The 16,379-nt window shown below is 39.7% G+C and overlaps 1 protein-coding gene across 1 annotated transcript in view; it reads right to left on the bottom strand.

The window, feature by feature from the left end:
• Positions 1 to 16,379, bottom strand: part of KIF3A (kinesin family member 3A) — a 49,195-nt gene extending 32,816 nt beyond the window's left edge. Inside the window, exons 1-4 of the mRNA XM_081137430.1 lie at positions 16,219 to 16,379; positions 13,339 to 13,612; positions 3,990 to 4,134; positions 3,763 to 3,847 (exon numbers count right to left, since the gene is read on the bottom strand). Of these exons, the coding sequence (XP_080993556.1) occupies positions 3,763 to 3,847; positions 3,990 to 4,134; positions 13,339 to 13,612; positions 16,219 to 16,224 (510 nt within the window). The 5' untranslated portion in view covers positions 16,225 to 16,379. The remainder of the gene's footprint in view (positions 1 to 3,762; positions 3,848 to 3,989; positions 4,135 to 13,338; positions 13,613 to 16,218) is intronic.

The raw sequence follows: 16,379 nt of genomic DNA, 5'->3' as shown, positions 1-16,379 counted from the left end.
TATAAAGGGTGATTATGCTAAGTAAATTATTTCTCAATTTAAAAAATAATGAATGTGAATCAGCTATACTTGTCAGTTAACAGCATAATCTGCCAAGTCACAAATTTTGTGATTATTTGATACTTATGTATATAATATCACTTTCCCTTTATACCTATATTTTTGATACTTTAAAATTTCCTGACTTAAGAAACAAGATGGCGGCGTAGGTAACAGCTGCACCCGCCACCTCCCGCAACCACATCAAAATTACAACTAAAATACAGAACCACCATCACTCAGAGCCTCCTGAGATCTGGCTGAACAGAAGCCCCACAACCGGGGAAACTGAAGATGCACCAAGACCAGGAGGACGGGCGCAGATGCGGGCAGATCAGGGCTGAATAGAAGAGACAGGCAGCGGGCCCACCCCTGGTGCTGCAGTTGAAACCCGGGAGGGAATCTCGGCGGTGGGGGTTTCCCCGAGGAGTGTCCCAGCCCCACAGCAGGCCCCCAGCCCAGGGCTCCAGGCCGGGAAGAGACGTCCCCACAACTCCAGGCTGTGAAACCAGCGGGGACTGTCCCCGAGGGTCGTGGAGGCTGCAGGAGCCCCAGCAGCTCCTCTCAAAGGGCCCGCGCACGGACTCACTCGGACGCTCCCTCTGAGCCCAGCATCGGGCAGCAGCCTGAAAGGACCTGGGACACTTGGGAGGAACTAACCTGCCTGAGATCCGGGCGAGAGGCGGAGGGGCGGCTTCCTCCCAGGCAGAAGGGCTGGCAGAGGCCATTGCTCCTTTGGAGAGTCCTCCCCGCACACAGCCAGCAGGCAGGCGCCATATTTGAATCGACAGCACCTGGCTCACACCTTTGGCCCCGCCCCTCCCCACCTGCAGCTCATCCGGCCCATTTCCAGGGGCTTTTCTGTGCAAGTGGCCTCTCAAGCCTCATGCTTAGGACTTTCCTAAAATCATTCAAACAAACAGCATTGTGCCCCATATGGCTTGATAAGTGGCCCCAGGCCTGGCACTAGCGGCAGCCTGCATTGGCTCATAGCTTGGCCTCTCCTGGACACCTCCAAGCTCAGCACAAGTAGCAGCCATCTACGGTTTGCTGTGTAGCTCATGCTGGGTGGCCCTGGGCAAGGCACTGGCACAGACTGACTTTGCACCTCCCGGGAGGCCCCAGAGACAGTGCACCTGGTGGTCAGACTCTACCACACTGGATTACAACCCTACCACAGCCACGAGTGACACTCAAGGGGTGCACTTGGTGAACACCAAAGCTCCACTGAAGGAAATCCTGCTCCATAGGGGTGTCTCCAGCACAGCAGCTCTTTGGCTGTAGTTGCAGCTGGTCCCCACAGCTGATTGGTCTGGGGGTCAGTTCCTCCCAGTGACACCAACAGCAACCAAGGCTCAACTACAACAGGACAGTGCAAACAGCCAACACAGGGGAGCACCCAGAAGGCCCAGCTCAGGTGACTGGGGAGGCTGAGCCACTGGACCCTACAGGACACCTACTACACAAAGCCACTCTACAAATTCCAGGAGACATAGCAGCTCCACCTAATACACAGAAACAAACACCAGGAAGCAGCCAAAATGCGGAGGCAAAAAAACATGTCACAAAGGAAAGAACAGAAGAAATCTCTAGAGAAGGAACTAACTGAAATAGATCCAAGCAAGCTAACAGATACAGAGTTCAGAATTTTGGTTATAAGGATGCTCAAGGATATTAGGAAGAGTATGACGAAAATAATGAGAAAATCGATCACATAATAAAGTACCTATTTGAAATGAAGGCTACACGAACTGAAATGAAGAATAATTTACAGGGAATCAACAGTAGAGTAGAGGACGCTGAGAATCAAATCAGCAATTTGAAACATGAAGAAACAAAAAACACCTAACCAGAAGAGCAAACAGAAAAAAGAATCCAGAAATATGAAGATAGCATAAGGAGCCTCTGGGACAACTTCAAGAGGCCCAAAATTCGTATTATTGGGGTGCCAGAAAGAGAGGAAAGAGACCAAGAAATTGAAAACCTATTTGGAAAAATACTGACAGAAAATGTCCCCTACCTGGAGAAAGAAAGAGACTTACAAGTCCAGAAGCACAGAGGGTCCCAAACAAGAGGAACCCAAAGAGGCCCACAGCAAGACACACCATAATTAAAATGCCAAAGGTTAAAGACAAAGAGAGAATCTTAAAAGGAGCAAGAGAAAAGCAATTAATTACATATAAGGGAGCACCTATACGACTGTCAGCTGATTTCTCAACAGAAACCTTGCAGGCCAGAAGGGAGTGGGAAGAAATATTCAAAGTGATGAAAAACATGGAACTACAACCAAGATTACTCTACCTAACAATGCTATTACTTAGAATTGAATGTCAGATAAAGAGCTCAGACAAGGAAAAGCCAAAGGAGTTCCTCACCACCAAACCAGCACTACAGGAAATGTTGAAGGGTCTTCTTTAACAAGAAGCTAATGAACAAAAGAATCTGATGAACTAAATATATCCAGAGACACTGACGCATGTAACAGACGATCATATTTCAGACAGAAGGGGGATGGAGAAGGAAGAGATTAACCAAAGAAGTTATATGCATATATGCATAACCCATGGACACAATGACAGGGTGAAGGCCTGGGGAGGGGGTGGGAACGAGATGGAGGGGGTCAATTGGGGGGAAAAATATGGGACACCTGTAATACTTTCAACAATAAAGATAAATTAAAAAAAAAAATTTCTGACTTAAAATAAATTCTGGAGTACTCTTGGGAAGTCATACCAGAGAATAAAAACTTACACTTGCATAAAAATCTCTGTGTAAATGTTCACAGTTGCTTTATTCATCATAGCCGAAGACTGTAAACAGCCTGGATGTCCTTCAATAGGTGAATAGTTAAACAAACTGAGGTGTATCTATATGCCATGCAATGCTACTTAGCAATAAAAAGGAATGAACTATCGGTACATTCAACAACTTGAATGAATCTCCAGGAAGTTATACCAAGTTAAAAAAGCCAATCCCAAAAGGTTATATATTGTATGGTTATATTTACATAACAGTCTTGAAATGAATGTTTCAAGAATTGGAATGTTTTAGAATTGGAAAGCAGATTAGGGGTTGCCAGGGCTTAGGGATGGGGACAGAGGGAGAACTCTGGATGTGGTTATGAAAGGGCAACAAAAGGCATCTTTCTGATGAAACTGTGTTAGTATCTTGATGTGGTGATGGGCATACCAATCTACACATGTGACAAAATAATATAGAACACAAAAAAAGTACAAGAAAAACTGAGGGCATCTGAATAAGATCTGTAGATTGTCAATATCAATGTCAGTATCATGGTTGTGATACTGTACTATAACTTTGTAAAATGTTAACATGGGGGAAAACTGTGTAAAGAGTACATCTGTGTAAACAGTAATCTCTGTATTATTTCTTACAACTTAACTGCGTGTGATCATGCAGATCCATGTATATCGTATGCTACCTTTGGAGTAAAAATAAAATAGTATTTATCTGTATTTACATAGAAACACTAAAAGGACACTGAAAGTAATTATCTTTAGGGTGGGGAGAAGTGGGGTAGATGCAGTAGGAACAAGACTTTGATGCATGAATTTTCACAGTATTTTTTCTTTTTGAACCATGTGATCATATTACCTGGTCAAAAATAAGTTAAATATTAAAACTATCTTTTGTACAAAAAGGACCTTAGTTTAGTAAGCATTATATTGCTTTGGAAAGTACTCCAATTTCAATTATCCTTACCTCTAACCTCTGTGTCTGATCCTTGCCCAAAAGGTCACGAACTTCTTCATTATATATTTCCAAATAAGACACTCGAACCAAAAATCTATAAATAAAACATCACTTTTAAAAACATAAAACAGTGAAATATTTATAAGAACAGTTTTAAAATGTGTTTATAAAATTTGTACTTATATATGCCTTTCTTATGTTTGTACTTCTAAATATTAGAAAATAAAAGATTTTACCTTGTATCACCCTCTGCTTTTGCAATATGACCAAATATGTGAGCAAATGAATTTGGAATGATTCCTCTAAGTTCAGGAACAGCTCGAACGCCTTCCATGGTAAAAGTTTTGCCTGTTCCAGTTTGTCCATATGCAAAAATAGTCCCTGAAAATGAAGAGAATCAATTTCTTTTTAGAGTCCAATGCTACAAAACAATAGCTCTTAAAATTAATTCCTTTGACTCTGTGATGCAATTTCTTCCCTGAATTCTACTACAAATTTCACCTTTATTATCAACAATTACAATATGTACTCTGTGCCACATGAGCAAAGCACTATTAAAGTACTAGAGTTAATGGGGTATTCCTAAAGACCTCAGTGTGAATCACATATCTGCCACTTTTTATCCATTTGACCTTAAACATGTTTCTACCCAAAGATTGTCTCCTCAAAGGTAAAATGGGAATAAAAATTTAACTACTCAGAACCAAATGACACACTTTACTTCATGAGACCAACACGATGCCTGGTAGAATACAAGTGAACAGTAGCTGTCTTCTTCATAATCCTAAAGTAACTACATCCCAGAACAAAGCTCAGAAATATTTATAGGAATGAAAAAGTATCCAAGACACAAAGTAAAATTCACACTGTCTGGAATCCAACAAAAAATTGCCACGCTTGCAAAAAAGCAGAAAATATGACTCATTATGAAGAAATCAATCAACCAATCAAAACGAACTCGGAACTGACATAAATGTTAGAATTAGCAGACAAGGACATTAAGACAGTTATAAAAACTGTATTCTATATGTTAAAAAGTTCAGTGGAAACTCTGGATGGAAGTTTAGAGGAACTTGGCTAGAAGATATAACAAAGACCAAAATCAAACTTCTAGAGATGAAAACTACAAAGTGTGAGATGAAAAATACAATAGACGGGGTTAATGGTAGAATAGACATTGCAGAAGAAAAGATCACAAAGAAAACATACAAAAAAACATCAAAAATGAAACAGAGGCCGACTGGGCATGGCTCAGCAGTTGAGCATTGACCTAGGACCCAGGAGATCAGGGTTCGATTCCCGGTCAGGGCACACGCCCCGGTTTTGGGCTCGATCCCCAGTCAGGGGCGTGCAGGAGGCAGCTGATCAATGACAACTCTCTCATCATTGATGTTTCTATCTCTCTCTCTCTTCTCTCTCCCTCTCCCTTCCTGTCTCTGAAATCAATAAAGATATACTAAAAAAAAAAAGAAACAGAGAAAATTTTTTTAAAAAAATCAATGAGCTGTGGGACAATTTCAAGTAGTCTAATATATACATTGATGTAGTCCCCCAAAAAGTAGAGAGAGGGGACAGAAAAAATATTTTAAGAAATAATACCTGAAATTTCTCCAAACTTGATGAAAACTACAAACACACAGACCCAAGAAGCTTAATGAACTGTAAGCACAGAAACATGAAGAAAAACACACCAACGCACATGATAATCAAATTGCTCAACACCAGTGATAAAGAAAAAAAGTCAAAAGCAACCAAAAGTATTAAAAGAAAAAACTATGAACCTAGAATCCTATACTCAGTGAAAACAGTTTCAAAAACAAGGCAACATGAATACTTTTTTAGACTATAAACTCTGGAAGAATTCGTCACCAGAAGACCACCCACTCTAAGAAATGTTAAAGGAAGTTTTGCACTACAGAAGAAAAATGATACTAGATGGAAATATGAATCCACATACAGCAATGAAGTACCAGAAATGGTCACTACATGGGTAAATAAGTATATGAGATTTTCTTATTATTATTTAAATCTCTTTAAAAGGTAACTGATGATTTAAACAAATATAGTAACAATGTGGTTTGGAGTTTATAATATGGAGAAGTAAAATATGTGGCAATAAGAGCACAGAGCGTGGGAGGACAGAATGGAAGTACAGTGTGAAATATCTATACTATACATAAAGTTGTAGATCATCTGAAGGTAAAATGTGATATATTAAAGATTTAAACTATAACCTTAAATCAACCACCAAAATAAAACAAAGATGTACTTCTATGAGCCAACAGGGAAGAGAGAATGGAATAATAAAAATACTTGATTAATCCAAAAGAAGGCATAAAAAGAGTAAAAGGAGAACAAAGAACAAAGGGGACAAAAAAAGATGACAGATTTACACTGACCCATATAATCACATTAAACGTATCTATTAAAGAAAACGAACCTATAGTTAAAAACCTTTCCACAAATAAAATGAAACAAAAAACTCCAGGCCACTTTACTTCACTGGTGAATTCTTAGGGAAGATATAATACTAATTCTAGACAAAACTTTCCAGATAATTAAAAAGAAGGGGATATTTCCCAACTCATTCTATGAAACTAGTACTATCCTGATAACAAAACCATAAAGACATTACAAGAAAACTATATATTTATGTCCCTCATAAACAGAGATGCAAAAAGTTTAAACAAAATTTTAGCGAATCAAATCTAACAACATACAAAAGGATAATACACAATGACCAAGTGGCATGGCTGGTTTCATATTTAAAAATCAATCAATGCAATTGACCATATTAACAAACTTTAAAAAACAAAATTTTAATAGATGCAGAAAAAACTGCATTTGACAAAAATTTGACATTTCTGAAAAAACTCTCAGCAAACTAAGAACAGAGGGAAACATCCTCAATCTGATAAAGGATGTCTATGAAAAATCTACAGATAACATCATACTTACTGGTAAAACAGTAAATGCTTTCTCCCTAAGATCAGGAACAATACAGAAATGTCCACTATCACCACTTCTATGCAACATTGTACTGGAGGTTCTAGCCATTGCAATTCAGGTAACAGAAAGAAATTATGCAACTACGGTATAATTCAGGTAACAAAAGAATAGGAAAGAAATAAATTAGTTGAACTATCTTTATTTGCAGACAACATGCTCTTGTGTCTGTAGAAAATCCTAAGGAATTTACCAATAAGAAGAATAATAATAATAGCCTACTAGAAATAATAAGCAAGTTTAGTAAGGTTGCAGGATACAACAGTTTTTCAAAAATCAACTGCAAAATACAATGAGATACCACTTAGGACGGCTATAATAAAAAAGACAATACGTTTTGGCAAAGATAAGGAGAAATTAGGAACCTCATACATTGCTGGTGGGAATATAAAAATGGTGCAGCCACTGCGGAAAAGTCTGGCATTTAACCTTTTGACCCAGCAATTCCACTCCCAGGTAGTATATACATAAGAGAATTGAAAATATGTTCACACAAAACGTTGTACAAGAATGTTCACAGTAACATTATTAATAATAGCCAAAAAATGGAAATAATTGTTCAACTGATAAATGAATAAATGAAATATACTATACCCATACAATGCAATGTTATTTTGCCATGAAAAAGAATGAAGTACTGGTATATACAAGGATGAACACTGAAAACATGCTAAGTAGCCAGACACAAAAGACTATATAGTATATGATTCTATTTATATGAAATGCCCAGAACAGACAAACTCATACACACAGAAAGTAAGTAAGTAGTTGCCAGAGTAGGAGAGAGCAGAATTGTATATAACTACTAATACGGATACAAAGTTTCTTTTGGGGGTGAAAGAAATGTTCTAGAAACAGATAATGGTAATAGTTGCATAACACTATGAATGTACTAAAAAACTGACTTGTACACTATAATTTCATTTTGAAATTATAAGAACAGTTCTATTCACAAAAGCATCAAAAATACTTAAAAATAAATTTATGAAAATTAGTACAAAATCTGTACAACAAAACCATAAAAATACTGATGTGAGAAACTAAATAAAACATAATAAGTGTGTAGATAGATATATCATGTTCCCAGACTGGAAGACCAACATTGTCAGAATAACAATTAAACAAAGTCCCAGGTTATTTTGGTGGAAATTGACATGGTGATCCTAAAATTTATATGAAAATGCAAAGGACCCCAGAAAAGCCAAAATAATTTTGAAAAAGAGTAACAAAGTTAGAGACCATATACTACCTAATTTCAAAACATATTATTAAGCTACAGTAATCAAAACAGGATAGACACAGAATAGATAATCCAGAAATAAGCCCACACACTGTGGTCCGTTAATTTTTATCAAAGGCACCAATGCCAAAGGAAAGAATAAATGGTGCTGGAACAACTGGATATCCATAGGCAAGAAGAAAAAATAAGAACAAACTAAACCCTTACTTTACCTCACATATAAAAATGAACTCAAAATGGGTGACAGGCCTAAATGTAAGACCTAAAATGTTTACAACTTCTAGATAAAAACACAGGAGAATTTCACTCACATGGAAGGAAGGGCCAAGGTCCTTTCTCTGGCCTACAACACCCACATGAGCTGTTCTGCCCATTTACTACTCTGATCTAGTCTAATGCACTTGGATTTGTGTCACCTGATGCCAACTCCTCTGGCCTCTTCTCATTCCTAGAACACACCAGGCACAGTTCTTCTTATGGGGCTTTGTGCTTGTTTGTTCCCCTGCTTAGCATGAGTTTCTCTCAGCTATCCACATGGGTAGATTCCTTCTTCAGGGCTCTGCTTTTATGGCACTTTCTTAAGAGAATGTCCTTAGCCACCCAATCTAAAATTTTAAACTCTTCCCCAAACTTCCTATCCCCATCCCTCTTTATTCTTCCCTTTTGCACTTATTAGCTGTCATACAATACAATTTATTTATTTATTTTTTTAAATATATCTTTATTGATTTCAGAGAGAGGAAGGGAGAGAGAGAGATAGAAACATCAATGATGAGAGAGTCATCGATTGGCTGCAGCTCGCAACCCGGGCATGTGCCCTGACCGGGAGTCGAACCCCGATCTCCTTGGATCCTAGGTCGATGCTCAACCGCCGAGCCACGCCAGGCTGGGCTATTTTTTATCTTATTATCTGCCCCATTAGAATCTAAGCTTCTTGATGACTGCTGTGTCCTCAAGTACCATGAACAGTAAAAAATATTTTTTGAAAGAATGTTGTCAAATATTTACTGTAAGATTTACATATTCAATAGAATGTCTATTCAAGCAAAAATTGTTTTATGTAGCCTATAACCCATTCAAAATGAAAAAGTTTGGTTATTTTCTTTTTTCCATGCCACATCTTCAACTACAAAGACAAACTGAAATTTTTTAGCAGGCCACAGAGGAGTAACTTAAGAGATAACTTAATTAACAAATTCTCATTATTGCCTCTCAAAAGTGATGAAATTTTGTACAACATAGGGAATATAATCAGTAACATTATAATAACTATGCATAGTACCAGGTGAGTACTGGAAATATCAGGGAGAACACTTTGTAAAATATAGGACTGTCTAACCACTATGCTGTACACTTGAAACTAATGCAAAATAATACTGAATGTAAACTGTAATTAAAAAATAAAATTTAAATTTAAAAAAAAAAACACAGGAGAAAATCTTTGTGGTCTTGGGTTTGGCAAAAGTTTCTTAGTTATGACCAAAAGTAAGATGATAAAAGAAAAAATTTATGAATTGGACTTAATCAAAATTCCAAACTTTTTCTCTTCAAAAAACACCATTAAGAGAATGAAAAGACATACCACTGGCTGGGAGAAAATATTTTCAAAATATTTGAATCCAGAATATAGAAAGAATAGAACTCAATAATAAGACCAGCAACCAATTTTAAAAATGGGTAAAATATTTTTAAGAGATATTCACCAAAGAAGATATATAAATAACTAATATGTTAGAGTTATATGCAGATTTTTAAACTATGTGAGAGGTTGATGCCCTTAACCCCTCCACTGTTCAAGAGTCAACTGTACTCAACATTGTTAGTCATTAGGGACATACTACAAGTTAAAACAATGAGATACCACTACGGATACTCTAGAATAGCTATAATTTTAAAAGATTGATAACCTAAGTGTTGGCAAGAATGTGAAGAAATTGGGAACCCTCATACAATGCTGGTGGGGGGAAAGGTAGTATAGTCACCACCGTGGGGAAGTTTGGCAGTTTCTTCAAAAGATAAACATACAGGACTTCCATGCAAGATGGCAGCATATGTAAACATAGTACTCGCCTCCTCCTATAACCACATTAAAATTATAACTAAACTACAGAGCCATCATTGTTCAGAACCACCTGAAACCTGGCCAAATGGAAGTCCTACAACTAGGGAATTAAAAAAGCAGCCACATCCAGACTGGTAGGAGGTGCAGAGATACTGAACGTGCTCGTCCCATGCCCATGTGTGGCAGATAAAAATCAGGAGGGATATCTCTGCTGCAGAGGAACCCCTGAGAAGCAAGGGGTCCCAGCCCCATACATCACGCCCCCAATCCAGGGTTCCAGAACCAGGAAGAGAAGTCCCCATAACTTCTGGCTGTAAAAACCAGTGGGGATTGAGGCTGCGTGAGATGGAGGCTGCTGGAGTCCCAGGCAATACCTTTTAAACAGCCTGTACAGGGACTTACTCAAACTCCCTCTGAGCCAGCACAGAGAAAGCAGCTAAAAAGGAACCAGAGACATACAGGGAGAAACTGAATTGTCCTGCATCAGGGTGAAAGCTGGAGGGGCAGCTTTCTCCCAGAGAGAGGTTCTGGCAGAGGCCATTGTTCCTTTAACGAGCCTCTCCCACACAGAGCAGGCAGGAGGGCACCGTACCTGAGACTCCATCAACCTGGCTCACACTGTTTGCTGCACTCTGATTCCCTGAGGCCCCACCCAAGCTGATTCCACTGGCTTTTCCATATGAATGACGTCTCAGTTCATGCTTCAGATTTCCCTAAAATCCCTCAAACAAGCAGCATCTGGCCTCAGTGCACCCCATACCTCTCTCTAAGTGGCCCCAGGCCCAGCACTAGAAGCCGCTGGCCTTGGTTCACAGGTTGGCCTTGCCTGAGCACCTCCAAGCCCAGTACAAGTAGCAGCCACCTGCAGATCACTATGTAGCTCAGGCAGGGTGGCCCTGGGCAAAACCTAGGCAGCAGCTGATCTTGTATGTCCCGGGAGGCCTCAGAGCCAGAGCACCTGGTGGACAGCTTTGGATCACACTGAAGCACCGCTAGCCAACCACCCTCACAAGCAACACACTCAAGGGGTGGACTCAGTGGGCACCAGAGCCCCACTGAAGTAAATCCTGCTCTGTAGGGTGGGCCCCTGCACAGCTGAATCTCCACTGTGGTCATGGTCAGAGGTTGGTGATTGGCCGTTGGTGGTCGGCAGTGGAAGGTTGGAGGAAGGTGGTCGTAGCCAGTCCTTGCACCTGATTGACCTGGGGATAAATTCCTCCCATTGATGTGCCAACAGCAATCGACACTCAACTACAAGAGGAGGGTATACACAGCCCACACAGGGGGCATACCTCAAGTGCCCAGCTTGGGTGATCAGGAAGGCTGTGCCACTGAACCCAACAGAACACCTACTACATTAGGTCACTCTACCAAGCCTGGGAGATGTAGCAGTTCTACCTAATACATAAAAACAAACACAGGCTGCCAAAATGAGGAGACAAAGCAACACATCCCACATGAAAGAACAGAACAAAACACAAAAAAGAGAACTGAACAAAACAAGACAAGCAATCTACTAGATGCAGAGTTCAAAACACTGGTTATAAGGATGCTCAATGAACTTAATGAGAACCTCAAGAGCATAAAAAAGCACCAGTCAGAAATGAAGGATTCACTAACTTATATGAAGAATAATTTACATGGAATCAACAGTAGAGTAGATGAAGCCAAGAATCAAATAAGTGATCTGGAATATAAGGAAGCAAAAAACACCTAATCAGAAAAGAGAAAAAAAAAAAAGAATGAGGATAGTGTAAGGAGTCCCTGGGACAACTTCAAGCCTACCAACATTCATATCATGGGGGTGCTGAAAAAAGAAGAGAGAAAGCAATAAATTGAAAACCTATTTGAAAAAATGACAGAAAACTTCCCTAACCTGATAAAAAAATAGACATACAAGTCCAGGAAGTGCAGAGTCCCAAACAAGACGAACATCAAGACACATCATAATTAAAATGCCAAATATTAAAGACAAAGAGAGAATCTTAAAAGCAGCAAGAGAAAAGCAATTAGTGACTTACAAGGGAGCTCTCATAAGACTGTCAGCTGATTTCTCAACAGAAACAGGCCAGAAGGGATTGGCAAGAAATATTCAGTGATGAAAAGCAAAAACCTACAACCAAGATTACTCTAACCAGCAAAGCTATCATTTAGATTTGAAGGACAGATAAAGAGCTTCTCAGACAAGAAAAAGCTAAAGGAGTTCATCACTACCAAACCAATAGTATATGAAATATTAAAGGGTCTTCTTTAAGAAGAAAAAAGATAAAAAATATATGAGCAATAAATACATACCTATCAACAATTTAATCTAAAAAACAAAATAAACAAACAAGCAGAACAGAAACAGACTCTTAGATACAGAGAACATTTTGACAGTTACCAGATAGGAGGGGGGTTGAGGGAATAGGTGAAAAAGGTGAAGGGATTAAGAAGTACAAATTGGTTGTTACAGAATAGTCATGGGGATGTAAAATACAGCATAGGGAATATAGTCAATAATGTTCTAATAACTATGTATGGTGTCAATGGGTACAATGGCAGATTTATGGGGGTGATCACTTAGTAAGTTATGTAGTGTCTAATTACTGGGGTTTTCATCTGAAACTAACATAATGTATGCCAACTGTCATTGAAAAATTAAAAATTATTTTAAAATGGGGAAAAATGGCTAAATAAGTTGCTATCTACTCTCCCAATTAATTATAATACAGACTTCATAAATAAAAAATAAACACACATTGACCATATGACCTAGCAATTCCACTCCTAGGTATCTACCCAAGAGAAACCTTAAAACGTATCTGTACAAAGACTTAAACAGAATGTTCGTAGCAGCATTTTTTATAGTAGCCAAAAAATTGGAGCAATCGAAGATGATAAAAGGTGGTACATTCATACAATGAAATACAACTCAGCAATAAAAAGGAACAAACTACTGATAGATGCTACAACATGAATGACCCGCTAAAACATTATGCTAAGTAAAAGAAAACAAATAAGAAAGGTGAGATAGTGTATGATTTGATTTATATGAAATTCTGAGTAAAGTTGAAATCATAAACAGAAAGCAGGTCAACTGCTACCTGGCAGTGGGACTGCAAATGGACATAAAGGAACTTTTTGGGGTGATAAACTGAATTGTGGTGATAGTTTCACAACTGTATGTATTTACTACAACTCATCAAACTATAATTGCAATGGGCGAATTTAAGGGGTACTAATAATATCTCGATAAAGTTGTTTTTTAAAAAAGTGAACTATATAAAGTACTCACCATTGTAGCCTTCAAGAACAGAATCAATAATAGGTCTTGCAGTTAAGTTATAAACATCAAGTTGTTTACTCTCTGGTCCAAAAACTGTATCAAAAGTAAATGTCTTTGGAGGTTCATTGGAAGAATCAGTCTTATGTACAGTGATAGTTCCCCTCATCTCATCCACACTGACAGCCTGTTTGTAGCACATGGACTTCTCTCTCTCATTGAGGGGTCGGCACCTAACAACCACCTTCACATTATCACAGCTTTCTGGCTTCTCTGATTTATTGATCTGGTGGAGAAAATATTTACAAATAATGAAAAGAACATTAACTTTTACCTTCAACAGATTAAATTTAAAATTTGAAAAAAGTTACTTTGCCATCTCAGTGCCTTGCACATATAAGTACTCCAAAAATATCTGTTAAATGCAATTAAAGACCTTACAACTACATAGAAAAAGCTTACTAAAAGATATATAAAAAAAGAAAAGTTTCTTTTACAGTACAAATGAGGGGAGAGAAATCTAATTTACATTTATAGTAAATGCTATTCAAGCTAAAATTAATCAGTATATTATTGTCATTCTGCACGAAAGTCTCAGACTTCCTGAGTTTCCTACCTGTAGGAAAACACATGTGAACATAATTAACAACTTTAATCAAGAATATAGTAAGTAGTAAGTTCTGTGTTCTCCTGAGACTTATTTTTTATAATGAATTAACAGAGTTTTTCATCATATAATACATCCATATATAATCTATCTTCTTTATAAAAGACAAAAACAAATGCAAGACAGAAGGGAAGTCCAATGGCAGCAGAGAAAAATGTTTAGGTATTACTACTGTTTCAGATACTCTTCCAAGCATTAGAGAACCACAAGCCACTGTCATTGACAAGGAACAGATTATATCAATACAATATACTTCTCTCCATCTTTCTACTTTCACCACCTTAGTCTAAGCCACCATTATTTCATCTTGGATTATAAGAGACTCTTAACTATACTCCTGCATCCAATTAGGTTCCACTACAGTCTGTTCTCTACATGGCAGTCAGCTTTAACATAAATCTAATTATGTCACTCCCCTACGTAAAGCTCTTCAATAGTTTCCCACAGATCTTAGGATAAAAATCAAAATCCTTAAGGTCAGATCTGGCTCTGGCCCATGTCTACTTCTGTCTTATTTCACAAGTTATTCTGCTTGGCTTCCTTAGCCACAGCCACACTGGCCTTCTTTTAGGCCCTTTTTTGTCACCATGATCCTTCTCACCACAGGCCTTTTTATGTGTTGTTCCTTCTGCCTGGAACATTCCTTGCTCTCCTCTTCATTTATTCTGCAGATATCAGCTCAACAGCCACTTCATCTGGGCAGACTTCCCTGAGTAGGTCAAATCCTTGTACAGGCATACCTCGGAATACTGCAGGTTCGGTTCCACATCACAATAATAAATTGAGTAATGTAAAAAAGAGAGTACTGCAATAGAGTCATAATCTTTTTGCTGGTATAAGGCCTTGCCTTCAATTTGTAAAAAACAAAACATCTGTGAAGCGCAATAAAGCAAAGAGCAATAAAATAAGGTGTGCCTGTAAAGGCCCTGAAAGTACCCTTCTCACTCCTTCTACATCTGCTTACAATTCCACTTTTGATTGCTCATTATTTAACATCTTTCGGTCTACACCAGAGGTTGAAAACAGGTAGTCAAGGGGCTGAATTCAACCCACAGATGTCCTTTGTTTGGCTCACAGTATTTAAAAATCTTGAATTTGTTGCTAAAATTGAAAAATTTCACAAAATAACAATTTCAGATTCTTTTGAAAAAATAGATGATCTGGCATCTGTAAGCCAGCACTCCTACATGGCAACACTTTACAATCAACCAGAATCTACTTCTATCTATTGTATGCCACCAACTGACTTTATTAATGTTAAGTGTCTTGTCTCTGTAAACATGTATGGTTTTCACCTCCACCCAAGAAGGCAAGCTTCTCTCTTCCCAAGTTCAAGAACCAGGAGGTTTTGCTCAGTATTGTATCTCCAGTGACCAACATGTAGTTGGTGCCCAATATTTGTTGAATGAATTAATAAACAATTTGAAAGCAACGACAAGGAACAAATATTGAGTAATTTAATGCTAAGTGTCAAGCACTGTCCTTTAATTCTCCTGAGCAGTATCCTATTTCATCCTGATAACAACCCCATGAGGAAAAGTTAAATGATGTGGAAACGAAGGGCCCAGAAAGAGTAAATAATTGTCGAAGGCCTCCTAACAAGCAAATAACTGGCCACAGCTCAGGTGTTCTCCATGGCCCTATACTGGACTACGGTCACCCCTTTACTAAGCGCACAAGACAACACACCACCACCCACTCCCCACCCCCTAACACACAAAGACACCTACGGGTTACATTCTTGCACTGTAAGCTAAGGCGACACAAGAGAAATGACAGCTCGAGGAAGGGGCCTGGAGTAGGGGCAGGCGGCCCTCGCTCTGCTGCCTTCCGGCGCCTGGCTCCGCCGCCTCGAGGTGCTGCGCGCGCGGAGCATCCAAAACCGACCCTCGGAGGCCGCTCGCAGACGCCCAGCCCAGTGGGCAGGGCCGAGGCGAGCGCGCATCCTCGGGCACAGCGCCTTTCCATCAGGCGGCGCTCTGCGGGATGCAGCGGCGGCGACGGTGGCAGAGCTTGCCCGGGTCCCTCCCAAGGCCAGCCCGCCGCTCCCGCGCCCCAGGCCCACCCGCCAGGCTCGCCTACCGCACCGACTGCAGGGCCAGGCCCTGCCCCGCCCCACCCAGGCCGCTCGCCGGCCTGCTCCGCGCCTCCATGGCAACGGCCGCGCCCCCGGGCCAGGCCGCTGAGATGAAGAGGCACGAGAGCGGCTGAGCTACTCTCCTCACCGGCATCGTGGCTCCCTCCCGTGCCCGGTGGACGTCCCCGCCCAGGGTGCAGTCCAACGACGCCGGGTTCGCGGGAGACGCTGGCCAAAGATAACTGAGAAACCGCCTTGCCGCTCTCGAGACTGCGGCTCTTCGGGACGAGAGGGCGCTGTGCGCAGGCG

The sequence above is a fragment of the Miniopterus schreibersii genome, assembly GCF_964146895.1.
Source record: "Miniopterus schreibersii genome assembly, chromosome: 4".
Taxonomy (NCBI): domain Eukaryota; kingdom Metazoa; phylum Chordata; class Mammalia; order Chiroptera; family Miniopteridae; genus Miniopterus; species Miniopterus schreibersii.
Note: the sequence above shows the minus strand (reverse complement) of the source record. Positions and strands in the feature narration are given on the sequence as shown.